This window comes from Prosopis cineraria, unplaced genomic scaffold (assembly GCF_029017545.1).
Source record: "Prosopis cineraria cultivar Desert tree isolate PC_DT_omini unplaced genomic scaffold, ASM2901754v1 PC2, whole genome shotgun sequence".
NCBI classification, from domain to species: Eukaryota; Viridiplantae; Streptophyta; class Magnoliopsida; order Fabales; family Fabaceae; genus Prosopis; species Prosopis cineraria.
Window position 1 is genome coordinate 23,646,721 of NW_026555333.1, and position 17,305 is coordinate 23,664,025.

General features: G+C 31.7%; 1 protein-coding gene across 1 annotated transcript; it reads right to left on the reverse strand.

Annotated features, from left to right (window-relative positions):
* Positions 1 to 2,358: 2,358 nt before the first annotated feature.
* LOC129303595 (cucumisin-like) lies at positions 2,359 to 6,191 on the reverse strand. The gene is given in 11 exon segments (XM_054943010.1): positions 2,359 to 2,834; positions 2,837 to 3,112; positions 3,253 to 3,466; positions 3,558 to 3,669; positions 3,766 to 3,987; positions 4,075 to 4,178; positions 4,266 to 4,785; positions 5,269 to 5,503; positions 5,617 to 5,711; positions 5,831 to 5,919; positions 6,090 to 6,191. Coding segments are annotated over 11 exon segments (2,193 nt in total). The 5' UTR covers positions 6,174 to 6,191; the 3' UTR covers positions 2,359 to 2,592.
* Between the last annotated feature and the right edge of the window lie 11,114 nt (positions 6,192 to 17,305).

The following is a 17,305-nucleotide window of genomic DNA, read 5'->3' on the forward strand; positions in this document are numbered from 1 at the left end:
GAAAATTCTACAATCTCAACCAACAATGCATACCAAGCAATAAGGAAGAGGAGGATTGAAATGCCTAACCTTTGATCATTAACGGCACATAAAGGAAGGAGAGGGAAAAAAGATAACAGCACTGAACAGGGGAAGCACAAAGGAATTATAGTTCTAATGAGGATGCTAAAGTAGCAATAGAAAATGGCCAAACACTCACCGAAACTACCTGCAATGACGAACGAATGGGACTCCAGCAGCAACAATGATGAACAAACAATCTAGACAACTAGCTAAGTTGAGCGATCTGTGATGCAAAATAGGGGAGGTGATAAAGAACTATGCTCCTGCACGGCAGCATAATGGAGGGAGGAGAGGTAAAGCTCCTCGTGCACGTTCACCGGTCTCAATCACCATGGGAAAGTAGAGGAATATCAGACAAGAGGCAGATGCTACTAGCTGATTCTGGAGATTTCAAAAATGAACAATGGAATAGAGGAGGAGTTGCACGATTCTTTTATCTATCTCATCAATATCTTTATCTTTTTTTTATTTTTTGGGAAAATTTGTAACTCCATAAAAGATTAGAGTTCGAATAAATAAAACTTCTCTCTAGCATGAGAGATTCAAACTAAGGATCTGAATAAATTGTTAACATAATTTCTACTAAGCCAACATTTTCTCTTACTTTATCTATACCAAAATTAATAGGAATAAAACCAAATACCTTAATATCAGTTTATTTATGATTATTTTTATTATTTTTTCTTTATAACTACTGAAAATAATGATAGTAATAATAATAATGATAATAATAAAATATAATTAGAATACTTAGTCTCTCTCTCTCTCTCTCTCTCTCACACACACATATTAACTTAAAATTTTGGGTTATTACATAAAAAATGATGTTGTTGGAAGTAGCTAAGCCTTAGTGGTGGTTGTGGAGGCCATTCTTGTTGTTGAGATGACAAGTAGTGGCCTGAGACTTTGCCTTCTTCATTAAGAGTGAGAGGGTGATGGGGGAGGCAATGATAGAGCTACTAGAGGTGATAGAGTTAGAAGTATTGACAAGGGTGGAGAGTTTAATGGGAAGAGATAACATTGTAAGTGACATTCAATAAAGCCAAGATGTTGAAGAAGATAGAAGCCCATAGAACATGATTTGGGAGATCACAGTCTCAGGTTAGTGAAAGTGAGACTCGTTAAGATCTTGTCAAAGGTCCGACGAGGGAGAGAGAAGGGAGAGTGACAAGTAAGTTCTATTATAAAAATATTAAAAAAACATTAATGGCAAGGTGATAGTGGAAAGCATTTTAGGGATAAAAATGACCCACAGTTGAGTTTAGGATTCTTATTGACCTTTTACATATAATTTAGGAGCAAAAATAACTCATAACCTTTAAAGTAAATTCATATTTTATGCACTAAATGTTCATTAAACATCAACAGCTAAGGAGAGATATATCTACGAAGCATAAGTTTTATAGAATCCTTAAGGGTTAAATAAAACTAGCAAAACATGGCTCTAATTGTGCAGAAAAATTCAGCAATAACCATAAAAATTGAAGGCATAGAGGAGGAGGAGGAGAGTTGCCACAAAATCTACTCAAAAGCCGATTCCAACCACTCTCCAATTTTCAAACACCTTCAAGACCTTGGTTACTATCCCAAAATTGCCTCTAGACCTTGAAAATTGTTAAGAACATCAAACTCCCTAAAACCCTAGCCTCCTACAACTTAAATACATAAAATGATGCTATGTGTTTTACTATACGATGTTGCCATGGTAGCTGCCATTGCCCAAGTACCCTCAGTTTATTCTATTACACTGTAACACATGCCTGCCATAACAACTCCTTCAAAATTCTAATTTTCAAATTAGTTCATCTATTTTTCTTCCTTGAAATCCTTTCTCTTTTAGGTAGTTTCTCATAAAACACAAGCAATACTCATTTCACTTCTAAACACTTACAAATTATAATGATTAAAAGAAAATGACCCATTTACAAAGCATAACAAATTAAAGAGAAGAACAGTGAGAAAAATAGCCAAAATAAAGGAGATGACTCTATAATTTGCTAGCAAATCCATTCAAAACATATAAAAATTAAAAAGCCATCACTTTTTATAATGATTTTTTCCACCTTCTCCCTGTAATTGATACGTCATGATATTGATACTAAGCTTTTTTAGAATGGGCTGAATAGGTTAGGGTGAAACAAATGGGCTATAAAAGTTAGGTCAAAGGGCTGGAAGAACATACATTATATGATCAAAGGGTATTATGAGAAGTGATATGCAAAGCTAAAGTTAGAAGAAGGCAATTATTATTGATTAATAGTCATCATATCCTTATATATGTAAGAAAGCAAGAAATACTAAAAACTTTATATTATACATATGAAAGCAAACAATGACACATTGATTAAACTAAACATAATATAACAAGCTGAGTGTGCTTATTCTTGGAACTTTTACAAGTAATTTAAAAAAACACTTAAAATAAGGAGTGAATCATCATTTTCCACTAGCATTAAGTTTACTCTACCACAAGTTTTCTTCCTTTCCTTGGATAAAATTTACAAGGTTGATAATGGATATCCGTGGTGCTCAACCAAGATCATACACTACAATAGGGCTCCTTACTTGGACATTGCCATCATCCCAAATCAATGAAGTAGAGACTATAATCACATTTATGCTGCCTTCAATGGTCACTATGAAAGACTTCTTCTCCCCAACAGAAGAGAATGACAGAACATCTGGTGTCACTTGAATAGTTAACAGAGATGAAGGAACAATCAATTTAGCCTTGTATATAGACATAGCTGCCCCAACATTTGCCCCAACATAGCTGCCTTCAAAGGTTTTGATATGTTTGTCTTAAGAGCAAAAGATGGGAGATTGAGATCCCTTACTTTTTCATGCTTAATTTTCTTACAGTTGATGTCATCATCTGTAATGTTTCGCAATATTTTTGTATCATAACCTTGTCCACACAAGAACCTCACATAATCATATTCACTAATATCATATACCAATCCAGGAGTCACTGCCTTAATGGGATTGATTTGTCCAGCTCCGTATGCAAATTCAGCTTCTGGGCTGAGCTTAGGATTCATGGGAGTAGCTACAATGTATATGCATGTTCATAAGAAACAAGCATGTATGGAATCATAAGAAAAGAAAAACCAAGGCTTTATGAATTTACTTAAGTTCGTGTTGATGTGTGTGTGTGTGTGTGTGTGTGTTAATGGATTAAGTAATTACCAGTGGTTATTAGGGCAGACATGATTGCAGCTGGGGACCAAGTGGGGTGAAAAGATTTGATGTAAGCAGCTGCAGCAGAAGCATGAGGACAAGCCATGAAAGTTCCAGATATTATCTTGAAGTTTGATTGTCTCTTGTCTCTCTTCACCTTAAGGAGAGGGGACTCAGGAGGCCAAGCAGCTAAGATATCTACACTTGGGGCAGTTATATCAGGCTACAATAGCAACAATAATGAAATTGTTTCAATACACTATTAGGTCTTGAAGACGATTGCTATATATAGAAGTGTTTATTAGTGTTCCTACCTTAAGAATATTAGGAGTAATTGGATTCGGACCCCTTGAAGAAAAGGATACTACGTAAAGGGAAAGAGAATCTTTACCTTCACGACTCTTATATATAGTAACAGTTGGATTGCTGCAAAAATTGGTAGATCATACAGCAATAAGAATTAATTTATCAGTAGTAACAAGGAAATTTACCAAATATAATGTGATGTGTGATGATCTATACCTAGCATATTTAGAGTAAGAGCGAATGGGTTTGCGATCATTTAGAGTAAGCACAGCAAGAGGAAGAGGGAAAGAAAAAAGAGATGCTGCATCTTTTGCGGAAATGGTTGGAACCACAAAACCAGCCACCACAGATACTAGTCTCACATCCATTGGAAAACTATCACACAAGACAATTTTTCCCTTCACCATCGCTTCATTCAATGAGTTTTCAATACAATACCTATCCAATAATAATGAATTATTAGAATACCGTTTGAAGGGATAATTTAATTTCTCTCTCTTTTTAAACATATATAAACATCACCACCTTGATTTGGAATTGTTAAATCCACCGGTGATATTTGGTGCATCTCCAGAGTAAATCAATGGGTACTTTTTATTGTGAAGATCAAATGTATTCAACGAAACGCCCTACATATATGTGATATAAATATGTTCATTATATCAACCATTCTTATTGATTTCTCATTAGTAATCTAATCTAAGTATTAATTATACCTCAAAAATCTTGCCATTTCCCAACTGAACTTGAGTGAAAAACTTTCTGTCAGTTGTAGAAGCTGCCACTAAAAGCGACCAAGGAGTAAAAGTAGTCATGGTGAACAAATTTGGACCCAAGTTGTTGGCAGCAATTGACGTTAAAATTCCGTTCTTCATTGCATGGAAAGCCCCTATTGCATAAACATCCTCAAAATAGGGAAGGAACTTGACTTTGGAAGGACCAAGTGATATGGAAATTATGTCAACACCGTCAGAGATTGCTTCATCGAATGCTTTGAGAATGTCAGCTTCCTCACAACCTAATGACCAACAGGGTTTGTATGTAGCAATACGAGTTGATGAGACTCCCCCTCTTGCAGTGCCTAAGCCTAGTCCAGACTGACTCGCTGAGTTAACCCAGTTTCCTGCTACGATGGATGCACAATGAGTCCCATGTCCACTCGCATCCCTTGGAGATATAATATCATCCTTTTTTATATCCTTAAGGGATGGAAAGTATTTTGCTCCTACTATTTTGCTGCATACACACACAAACACACACATATTTACTCACATAAGCAGTGTGACCATGGAATGTATAAATTCAAACATCAAATAATCAAATGTGGTAGAATGATAAGGGTGACTAATTTAATATATTTTTAAATATTCATAAAATATTTAAAATAAAAAAGATTAGAATAATATTAAAAATATATAAAAAGTGATTTCAGGTTAAACAACTTGAAGTGATTAAAGATAAAGTAACAAATATAATTTAATAAAGTAAAAAAATATTAATTTTCCAATACTTATTAGGAGGTGGAGGTTAGTATAAATTATATTCTAGAAATATGATTTGAATTTTAAAAATATAAATAAAAAATATGACTTAAAGTTTTGCCAGGTTCTTAATTAACCAATTATATTCAAACTCCCCAAGCTTCCCCTTTATAGGTCCCACTGGGTTTCTTGTATCAAATATTCTTTAATTTGAAGTGGAAAATGTATAGATATATACTTATTGCAAGTGATGTTTTGGCATGACCCCTTCCATTTTTTGGGTGGTGGACCGAAACCTTGATCATTGAAGCTGTCAGACTCTGGCCAAATTCCGTAATCGATTACTCCAACAATGATATCACTCTCCAAACTTGTTCTTTTCACTTGCTGTGGGAAACCTAGGAAGTCCCACGACCTCGTCGTTTGGGCCTTGTGCCTTTTGCTTTGGAACATAGAGATTACCCCCTCCATTCCTGATAATATTTGGCATCATTGTTTTGTGATTACTGATTACTCTCTGGTATAAGTTTGACTGGTTTATATAAAGATGTGGGGGGGGGGGGGGGGAAGAACATCTAAACTGTACCAGCCACTTTTTTGGCTTCCTCTTGTGTTAGCCTCACCGCAAATCCATTGAAACTCTTCTTGTAGCTGTGGAGCAAAGCTTGTGGTGCAAAGTTTCTGAAAGATAGCCACTTGTGACGATCTATCTGTTGTATTAATTATGGCTCAAGCTATTTCAAAGAATTTATACTTTGTAGGCAATTAATAAAACTTATGCATAGAAGAAGAGTAAGAACCTGCCAAGGACTTGTTGAACGAGACTCGTGTGATGGGATTCTGTGACTTCCATTTCCTTGGGGAGATCCCCCATGTACACGACAAACGTCTGCGTATTCAATTTGCGATTATAATAATGATATATAAACTAATCAAGAAAATAAAGTGAGAAGCAATGAAATGAAGATTATGATAGATGGAATATACTGATCCGAACAATCAAAATATTAATTAAAACGAAAATTTTGAAATAGAATAAAGCCACAATAATTATTTTACCTTTCGATCATCGCAGTGTGTCTGAATAACAAGAATGCTGAAATAGAGAGGAAAGAGGAGATGCCAGGAGCTTAGAGAAAACATGTTCAATTTTCTAAATGAAACGACAGAATGGGATGTGTTTAAAGCAAGACCTGTCCAATGGTATTTATAGGATAAGGATGGGTGCATTTTTCCAATGTCGTTTAAACGTGACTCACATTTATTCTACAAAATCAAAATTTGCTTTTCATACATGGGCCAACTCCTTTTAATCTGACATGATTTCACACTAAGATCTAAAGATTATAACTTTGTCTCTTTAATTATTAATATTTAAGATTCCGTGACTTACATGAGGATGGTTTTAATTATCAATAGCTATTAATTTAAATACATCATTTTTTATTTTAATTGTGTAAACAAGTACCTCAGACATATTCATAATTATTAATAACGTATTGCTATATTTCTTTGAACTGGAAGTTTGGTTGAGTTGGATCATAGCTTGTTAGTGTTACAGTATGCTTTTGAGTAGTTCAAAAGGGAAAGATTCTCTCATAGCACGTCCATTCTAGTGTGTATAGAAGTGTGACAAAGTGATAAATATTTTGAAAGATGAAACCCAAAGAAAAATGTTGCTGATGTTTTTATAACACAATTGAAGGAAAATTGAGGGAAGCAACAGGAAAGAACCATTGTTTATTGTTGGTAGTGGGATTCGACTTCACAGTCGTGGAGATTATGAATTAAATATTTATCAATAGGATTAATTTACCTTTCGATCATCACAGTGTCTGAATAATAAGAATGTTGAAATAGACAGGCAAGAGAAGATGCCAGGAGCTTAGAGAAAACATGTTCAATTTTCTAAATGAAACGACAGAATTCGATGTATTTAAAGCAAGACCTGTCCAATGGCATTTATTGGATAAGGATGGGTGCATCTTCCCAATTCTATGACACGTGATTCACATTCATTGTACAAAAGCTAAACTTGCTTTTTATATCATGGACTAACTTTTTTTATATGACATTATTGCACTAAAGTCTACATAGCATAACTTTGTCTCTTTAATTATTAATAGTGGTATTCATTTTAAAATTCTGTGGCTTACTCTTTCTGATTTTATGTATTGGTTAATTTTAATATATTTTATCAAAATTAAAAATTATTAATTTGTTAAAATTTACTAACTTTTCACCTAGACAATAATAAAGGTAAAATTTTTTTTATAATTTTTCTAGCATTTCATATAGGAAATATGAAGTCTATTTACCAATGTCAGTTTTCTCAAAGTACAGGAAGATGGTTTTATCAATAAGAAATTATAGAATAGCTATTATTTAAATTTTAATTATGTAAAAAAAATACCCCAAACATATTCATCATTATTGATTATGTATTGGTATATTTCTTTGAATGGGAAGTTTAGTTGAGTTGAATCTCCTAGCTTATTAATGAGGTTAGAGTATATGCTTTTGAGTTCAAATGATATTTATAAATATACATACAAATTATCTACTAATTAGGTTATTATATTGATAACAAGGAAAAGATTCTCTCATATATAGTTCATCCTAGTGTGCATAAAAGCATGACAAAGTGATAAATATTTGGAAAAATTTTATACAAGTTCTACACAAGAAAATTGATTATTGTAAAATTCATTAACAACATAAGACCATTTGCAACATATTTTTAAGAAAATTAATTACTTCAATGTAATTCTCCCTAAATATGTTGAAAGAGAAAACCCAATGAAATGCGGTGTTGTTGATGTTTAACACACTTGAAGAAAACTTGAGGGAAACAACAAGAGAGAATCATTGTCTATTGACAGTGAGATTTGAATTCACAATCATATAGGTTATGAACTAAATTACCGAATAGACCAGTGCTTGTTGGCAATGTATTGAGATGTTTTATCTAGTGAATATAATTAGCTTGATGATTTTTTCCTTAAAAAGTTCACTTATGTTATTTGATTTTAAACTAAAACTAAATTGAATTGAACTAAGCACTTTGTTGGAGTTTCCAAATGGTCAGTATTGGGAAATTTGATGCTTCTGCATTCCTTTGATGGGATTATGTTTTTTCATTATTTCTGACAATTTAAAATTTAGGGACAATGACAATTAAGAACCCCACAAAAACATTAATTATAATTATATACTTTAAATTATTAAAATTCCAATAAAAAATCATAAATTATCTCTTGTTGATTGGCTTAAGATTCACAATGAATTTTTATAAATTTACAACTAACACTATAAAGATTTTCAAGTATCTTTTATTGATTTCTCAAGTGGTAACAAAAAATTATAAGTGATTAGCTTACAATCATAACTAAATCTCATATATTTTTAAACTAACATTACAAATAATCTTAATTATATTTTGTAGATTTTCTAAGCGAATTGTATGTGTGTGCGAGCGCACGTGTGCAAGAAAATTAAAAGTAATTAACTTGTAATTTACAACTAACATTTATAAATTTTCAACTAATATTATAAATAATTTCACATATATTTTCTTGATTTTTCAAATTATTTATATGTGTATTGGCAACAAAAAATTAAAATTCACAATTGATATTTGTATATTTGTAATTGACATTACAAATAATTTTAAGTGTGTTTTGTTAATTTTTTTAACTGATTATTTACATTTTTTTAATTGTTAATGATCATAGTCTATTATTGAAATTTCAATAATTTAAAATTTATAATTGTTATGAATATTCTTATGGGTACCTAATTGGCATTTTTTCTCAAATTTACTTTTGTGTGTAGTTTTTATTATAATTTAAATTATCTTTTTCAATGATTTAATATATTGTTATACATATAAATATAATAATTAAAAGTTGATCAATTTTAATCCTGGCTTTGACTCGGATGGGCGCGTGGTAGACAGAAACTCCCCAGTAATGATGTTGATTTACTCTACTTTATGAGATGCTTTTGCAAAAGCTGACAAAAAGGTGAAGAAAATAAAACAAACAAACAAGCGGAGGTGCTTTTGCAAACTAATAATTGATGCTTCTTTTCCTTTTCTTCTTTTCCAAAGTAGGACTAATTGAGGGTTGTTAGGATGATAATGTTGAAGCCAAACGCAAACTAAGATAATTGTAATGGAAAATTTTATCTAAGAGTCTCTCGGATGTGACATAATTTTAAACAGGGTCAAAAAAAAAATTCAGAAAATTCACTACATGCTCGGAGGATTAAAATAAAATTAATTTTTTAGTTAAATAATTAAAATACCCTTTAATTATAATTAACATTATATAAGAAATCAAGTTATGATTTTTACAAGTAACATTACTATAATAGCAAATTATATTATAGTTTTTACATAACTAAAATGACATGTAATGTTATAATTTTCACAAGTGATATTAGTAAAATAACAAGCCAAATTATGATTTTTGTAAGTAGCATTGATATAATAACAAGTCAAATTATAGTTTTTACAAGTAACATTAGTATAATAACGAGAAATTGTGTTTGTTCTAGTAATGTTACTAGTAAAACCCATAACTTGACTTATTATTCTACTAATATTTCTTATAAAAATCATAACTTGTTATTCCAGTAATGCTAATTTTAATTAAAGGGCATTTTGATCATTTAATTAAGAGAATTTATTTCATTTTCAACGTTCTAAACCTATAGTGAAATTTTAGAATTTTTTTGGTCCTGTTTAAAATTATATCACATCTTAGGGACTTTAATGAAATTCTTCTTAATTATAAAGTGTTCAAGGATTTGAATAAGACAAGGCCACAACATACAAATTGTAACCTCTCCTAATATCTAGTTGACATTAGGAGGGGATAACTTAATCATCACGTGCACAACACAAATTGCAATATAATATTTTATTTAAAAAGCTTGAACCCAGGACTTATTTTATAAAATTATCAAAATCTTAAAATATCAGAGCAATACATAGTAGAAATCAAATACACACTACTACAGAATATCCCCTTACTTAACGGTTATTTTAGAAATTATTTTATGGTTTTTAACCGTCAAGTAATAGGGCGCCATATATTTATTTGACAGTTAAAGACCATCAAATATTTTAGAGATTACTTCACTATTATTTCAAGATAACCGTCAAGTAATCAGTTAAACATTACTAGCACAGTGTATTGCAGGAATATACTTGATGATTATTTAAAAATAATCGTCAAGTATTTAGTAATATTTGACGGTTATTTCGAAAAAACTATCAAATACTTGTCGGTTATTGCATAATAACCATCAAGTAAACTTATACTTGATGTTTCTTTCTAAATAATCATCAAGTATTTATGATGTGTTTTTTAAAAGTTGGGGGCTGCTTGGAAATACAAAGCAATCAAATATATATACCAGCCAGCCAACAATAAAAAACAATTGAATCATTATTTATATTGAAATTACAATCCAAATATCTTTAATTTCCTATATCTACCTATATCCTAAACCCGATGCCATAAAAAATCTATAACTTTACCTACTATACAAGTTAAAATTTCAAAACTAATTGGCCTCAGACATAAAATTGACAAAAAAAAAATAAATGTGTATACCAAAACTAATTGGGCCTAACTATTGCTGCTATCCACATGATAAACACGGCTTGAGCTACCTCTTCAAGGGTTTTCTCTATATATGCAGCTGCATACTGAACACAGTAGGCATCCTCGAAGTACTGTATGCAAAGAGTTACAACAAATTCAAGTTAATAGCTATCTAATAAAAGTTGTTAAAATTTATAAAATAAAAATAATTAGACAAATTCATAAGATAAAACATATTACCTCAAGTAGTTTTTCAGAGGGGACTATACAGCTATCTTTCTAACTAGGACTAATCTCACCCAAAGTCCTCCTAGGGACTTGCCCCTTCAACAACATGTCGATTAATGCTGCCTGGGCTAATAGTTGCTGCTTCATAACAGCTTGCTCTTCTCTCAACTCTTGGACCTCAGACGAAGAAGCTGATGTTTGCTTCTTTATCTTGCCAAAATATTGCTTCTTCGTGATGCCAAAGCTTATACCCTTGACACGACCAAGATGGTTAGCAATTCCTAATGCCTTAGCTAAGATGTTCTCATCCTTAAGAAGGTTGCCCTGTGAGACTTCTTGAGAGATGGAATCCTGTATGGAGTAAAAATGATTAGTTTGGATATTCATAATCCTGTTTGGTTTGTTGATTTTTAATTGATTTAAGTTTTATTTAGATTTACTTCAATGATAAAATCTAAAATTCAATTTATCAATAGGAAAAACGAGCTAAAGGGCGAGAAATTGCTCGGCAGAATCATGCCCCCCACACCCTGTCTCGTGGAGATTATGCTAGAGTTGATGATATATTGATGGCAGAGAAACAGAAGTAGAGAGAAGAAGAAGCTAGGTTTGATCCTTCTATACTCCTTTCTCTACCATCACCTGTCTCTTGAGAGGAGAAATGGAGATATGGACATCAGTACAAGAAAGGAGGCTATACAAGTGAGACAACACGGGAGATTGCCGAGAGGATTGTAAGTAAAATTATTATTCCTTGTCCCTTTAAATTTCTATACAATTGTATATATTATTAATTAATATTGTTATTTTTATATTATAGGATGCTCTTAAGGAGCAATAAGCCCAAGGAAGCTTTATTCCAAAGGATAGAAATGATATCTTAACAGTTGCTATAGGTAAGCTAGAGCATCTGGGTCATGTAAGGGGCGTTAGATATGGTGTGGACATTAAGGACTACTTTGGAGCACCTGCACGTCCCAATTCAAAAGGTATAGTGACTAGAGAAGAGCTTGATACATTGATATCCACTGTGAGGTAACAGACTAAGGATGAGTTTGAAGCTTCATTTATAGCTCAGCTTCTACAAATAAAAGAGAAAATGAAGGAGAAGATGATGAGCATGATGAGCTCACGACAGGAGATAACTGCTGAACTAGTTCATACGTCCCCTGCATTTCATAGTACAAAAGGGAGTAATGTTCTTGAGCATGTGTTAGAGGGTCCTTCTAGTGACAACATTAGTAAACCATGTGAGATATTTCTAGAAGATCCTGATAAATGCTTGGTTGCTCTTGGTAGCATCTATAGCTTGGGGTCAACCATCCACCATAAGTAAATTCAAGATGATCAAGTAAGAGTGGTGGTTGCAGATTCAAAAGTGCCAGATGCTTTGGTTCCATTCCCTACTGATAAGGTGAAGACTGTGGTTGAAGCTGTTGGAAATTTTATCCTATGGCCCAAGGGACTTGTGAATCTGGTTCAAGCTGTGGTACAAAATTTCATGAATTTTTATTATATAGCAACTTCCCAATATATGTTTTTTATTAACTATTTCTTGCCTTTTTATTATGTAGAAGCTTTCCTCACCGAATTTCTAGAAACTTCCATAACCCTCATTGACTCCGCATCAGCGAATGATCTTAATGGCGTATGAATTATCATTCGAATTCAAGAGTTTAGAAATGGATCAAGAGGTTGTGGGTAAGAAAAACATGATAGTGACAATTAAAGATTTGGTTCGACTTCTATCAAATAATCAGCTTACCACACCACACATTGAACTATTTATGATGTAAGTATGTTTTTCTTTAATATAATTGCATTGTTGTAAGTAAACTTAATCATCAAGTTTAGTAAACTAATATAATTACATTGTTGTAGGTACCTTCATCATTTGTGCATTACATCAGGCAAAAGTGATAAGTTTGGATTCCTTTGCCCTCATCACATGACAAAGAAAAGTAATACTCCAGAGTTAAGGGCCGCGTACCTCCAACAGAGAATATGTAAAGTCAAAAAAGACATTTTTATGTCTCCATATGTGCACTAGTAAGGATCAATTTATAATTAATAGTTTTTTCAATATGGATTTACTTTAACTTGTATCATATTTAGCAGGGACCATTGACAGTTATTTGTTCTTTCAATAAAGAGCAACACTATCATCTTTTTATGCTTCCTCTATTACAAACTTGAGAAAGAAATGAATAAGATGATAGACTTGTAAGAATACATTTACTAAACTATTTAATTTAATTTTTTTTGAATATATTTACTAACTTGGTGATCTTGATCATAAGGCAATGAGAACATATCAAAATGTAGTCTTAATGGACATGAGCTCAAGGATCCCACATGGATTGAGCTAAAGGTGATGCTATACTTTATTAATATGTTCAATTATTAAGATTTCTTACTATTTTTTTTATGATTTGTTCTTATACAGAGTCATAGACAATCAGTGAGGACGAACTTGTGCGGTTTATATGTCATGAGACACATGCTCAATATTATCACATTAGGCATGGCTGAATTTACAAAAGAGGTAAATATATTTTTAAAATTTTTATTTTATTATGTTATTTGAGATTGATTAATACGCATATTTTATGAATTAAATTTTAGATATTCGACAATTCAGATGCATTTCCTGAAGCTAAAATTAAAGACATCCGCATACATTGGGCAACCTATTTTGTGGAGAACTTGTGACATTTTTTGTTACTTTTAGACATGTTTTAATTTTAATAGTTGACACAATTTAGACAATTTTTAGTTTTTCTAATAGTTAAATAGTTTTGTATAGTTGATAAATACTTGATAAACAATTATAAATGAATTGAGCTGTCTGATTTGGCAATTTTTATGCACAGGAATGACAATTTTGATAATTTAGATAATTGTTAGTTTTTTTAATAGTTAAATAATTTTGTATAGTTGATAAATACTTGATAAACAATTATAAATGAATTGAGTTGTCTGATTTAGCAATTTTTATGCACAGGAATGGGTAAAATCGATAAAATAAATATAGTATAAAAAATTAAATACTTTTTACACTAGTTATTACCATAACCATTGTAGAATATAATATTTTTTACATCGATTATGGTAATAACCAGTGTTAAAAGTTCACTTTTAACACCGGTTTGGCTTCCAACCGATGTTAAAAGTTAAAGTAATTTTTTTTTATTTTCTTGTATATAATTTTCAACATTGGCTTTATAACCGATGTAAAAATTTTAGTTTTTATATTGGGTTTATAACCGATGTAAAAAGAAGGACATTCTACACCCCTTGGAACAACATCACCTCTTTAACCGCTGTAAAAAATCATTTTTGTACTAGTATGATGGCAAAAAGTTGGCGGAATTTTAGATAAAAAATAGTCAGGAACAAGCTACCATAAATACAAGGGTTGACTCATCTCTCAAAAATATTGAAATACAAATTGGTCAGTTGGCTACTATTATAAATGCCTTGAGACAAGGTGGCATACCAAGTGACACAATTCAAAACCCAAGACAAAGAGAAAAGAGACCTATAGAAGAATGCAATGCTATCATGATAAAGAATAAGAAAGAACTAGAGGATAGCTCATTGAGACCTCAACATATTGAAAATAAAGGAAAAACAAAAATGATGGATTTTGAAAATGAAGGACAAAGTCAAGGGTTATCTCATGGTATCAAGAGTAGTGAAAAATTTGTTCAAAGGAAGAAGGACAATAAAGAAGAAGTTCACATAAGAGGTGAGAAGAGGAAGAAAGAAAGTGCTCTAGAAATAGAGAAAGAGGTAAAATCAAAACCACTATTTATTCCTCCTTTGCCTTTTCCTTAAAGATTTGTTAAAAAGAAGATTGATGAAGAATATGCTAAGTTTTTAGAAGTGTTGAAGCAATTGCATGTCGATATCCCATTTGTGGAGATACTTGAGAATGTACTTAGCTATGCAAAATTTATGAAGGAAGTATTTTCTAAGAAAAAAAGATTCCATGAATTTGAAACAGTAGCACTTACTGAAAAGTGCTCTTTTATGATGAAACAAAAGATTCCACTAGAGGCTCCAAATCCAAGACAATTCATGGTTCCACATAATGTTAGAGATATTTTTAATGGTAATGCACTTTGTGATCTAGAAGCAAGTTTGAATTTGATGCCACTTTCTATGTGCAAGCAACTAGGTCTTGGGATTGCCAAATCTACCACTGTTATCTTAAAATTAATAGATCAATTTTTACAATATCCAGTAGGGTTTCTTGAAGATATCTTGGTGAAGATAGATGATTTAACAATCCCAGTGGATTTTGTTGTGGTTGATTTTGAAGGGGATAAGGAAGCATTACTCATTTTTGGTCGTCCTGCTTTAGTGACAGCAAGAACTATTGTGGATGTTTATAAAGGAGAAAATTACCATGAGGGTGTTGGGAGAAGAGATCAAATTCAAGGTTTTAAAAGAGACAAAGGGAAGAAACAAAAAATGAGAATGCACAAGAAGATAAACAAATTAGTTTTAGGAGCCTTGCAAATGCCATGGTATTCAATAGGAATGAATAGAATCCACCTTGACAATCTGAGAAAGTCTAGATGAGGACTATAAACTAAGCGCTTTTTGGGAGGCAACCCAAGTTTTATTTCCTTTTTACTTGTATTTTTTTATGGGTTTGTTTATTTAGTTATCTTTGGTTTAATCTTCTTCTATTTTGGTGTGTTTGTAGGACTATAGAGTTCTTGAAGAATTTAGAAGCTCAAAGCCAAGTTTTGGAATCAAGGAATAAGCCAATAATATTTTAGGGGAGTATTCTATCCTTGTGGTAATTGATGATATCTATATGTGTTTATAGGGGATCAAGATCTTGTGTTGATGAATTTTTAGATTAAAAGTTGTTAATTAGATGTTAGGAGGTGTGGAAGCAGGTTTGATATGATGATTGTGTTGATTGGGAGGTGTTTAGGCTATTTTCTTTATGAGTTTTTGCTTCATTTGCATATTTTTCTTAGATTTTAAGTATTTTTGTTCTTTGTTTAGTTTGCTTTAGCAAAAGAGGATTTTGCCCCAACACAGGGTCTCTCTTGTTCTTGTCAAAAATTTTAGAGAGCACTTTCACTACAGCAAAATCTCATTTCCCTCTAGCGATAGATGCTTCTGTGACTTTTCATCAAAAATTTTAGAGAACATCTTTGCTGCAGCAAAATCTCATTTTGCTCTAGTGGTAGATGCCTCTGTGACTTTATACCAAAATTCTAAAGAGCATCTTTGTTGAAGCAAAACTTTGTTTTGCTGGAACAAAAGACTATTCTGTAAAATGCTTAACCAACTTACAATGAGCACCTTTGCTGGAGTGAAATCTTTGGTTGAGTTAAAAAAAATTCTTAAAATTTTTTTTATCAGTTTAATAAGAATAAATTTGTAAATATTTGTTCAAAAAATCATATTTTAAAAAAAATTAATTCAAAAATATTTTGTCATGTTTGTTTTAATTACTTTAAAAAAATTGAAAATTACTTTAAAAAAAACTTGTTGCTTTGTTTGTGTGTGTATATTTTTCCTATACATTTAAAATTAAAAAAATATTTTCTTTTCTTTTTACTACTTTCACCTTTCTTGTTTTGAATTCTATTATAGAGATTTGCTCCTCTCTTGTTCCTTTAGTCATCAACCCCTATATTTCATGATATTTGGTGGCACTTACCTTGTTATCTACTGATGGATGACATGCTTTTACTCATAGTTGGATGGCTAAGAAAGGGAAAACATCAAAGAATTCCAATCAAATACCATCAAATGAAAGTTAATCCATATAAGTAAAGCAACAATTGGATTCCATACAAGATTTAATTAAAAGAATGGAAGAGAATTAATGTGCTGAGTTTTGAGATTTGAGCCCCATGATTGCCTACTTCTTTTGCTACTCTTACTGTTGCCCTAAGCTTCTATTCTGATGGAATTCTGACTTTTCTCTTCTTGTTAGATACTTTTTTTTCCTTTTTCTTTGACTACTTAGTTTGGCTGTTACTCTCTTAGGGTTGTAAATGATAATTCACAGCTTATTATTTGATCGTCTGTGTCTAATTTCTTTGTCTCCAGCTTATCCACTTTTCTATTTGATGCTACTGTATTCTCTTGAGGATATGTCACTCTCATCCATCTCTTAAAGTCTTTCTCTTTGTCAACTTGCCACGTTTGTTGGTTAAGGAAGTTTCAATATCCCTCTCTCTTCTTGTTTGTTTTTTGTCTTTAAACATTGGGGACAATGTTTAATTCAAGTATGGGGGAGGACATACTTGCTTTTATATTTGTTATTTTACTTGTCCTTGAGTTTGTTTTGTTTTAGGAATTGGTTGTATATATTTGTACATAGTTTAAAAAATGATAAAAAAATTTTGAAAATTTGGAAAATCTCATAAACATATTTTTTTTGTTTTAGTCATT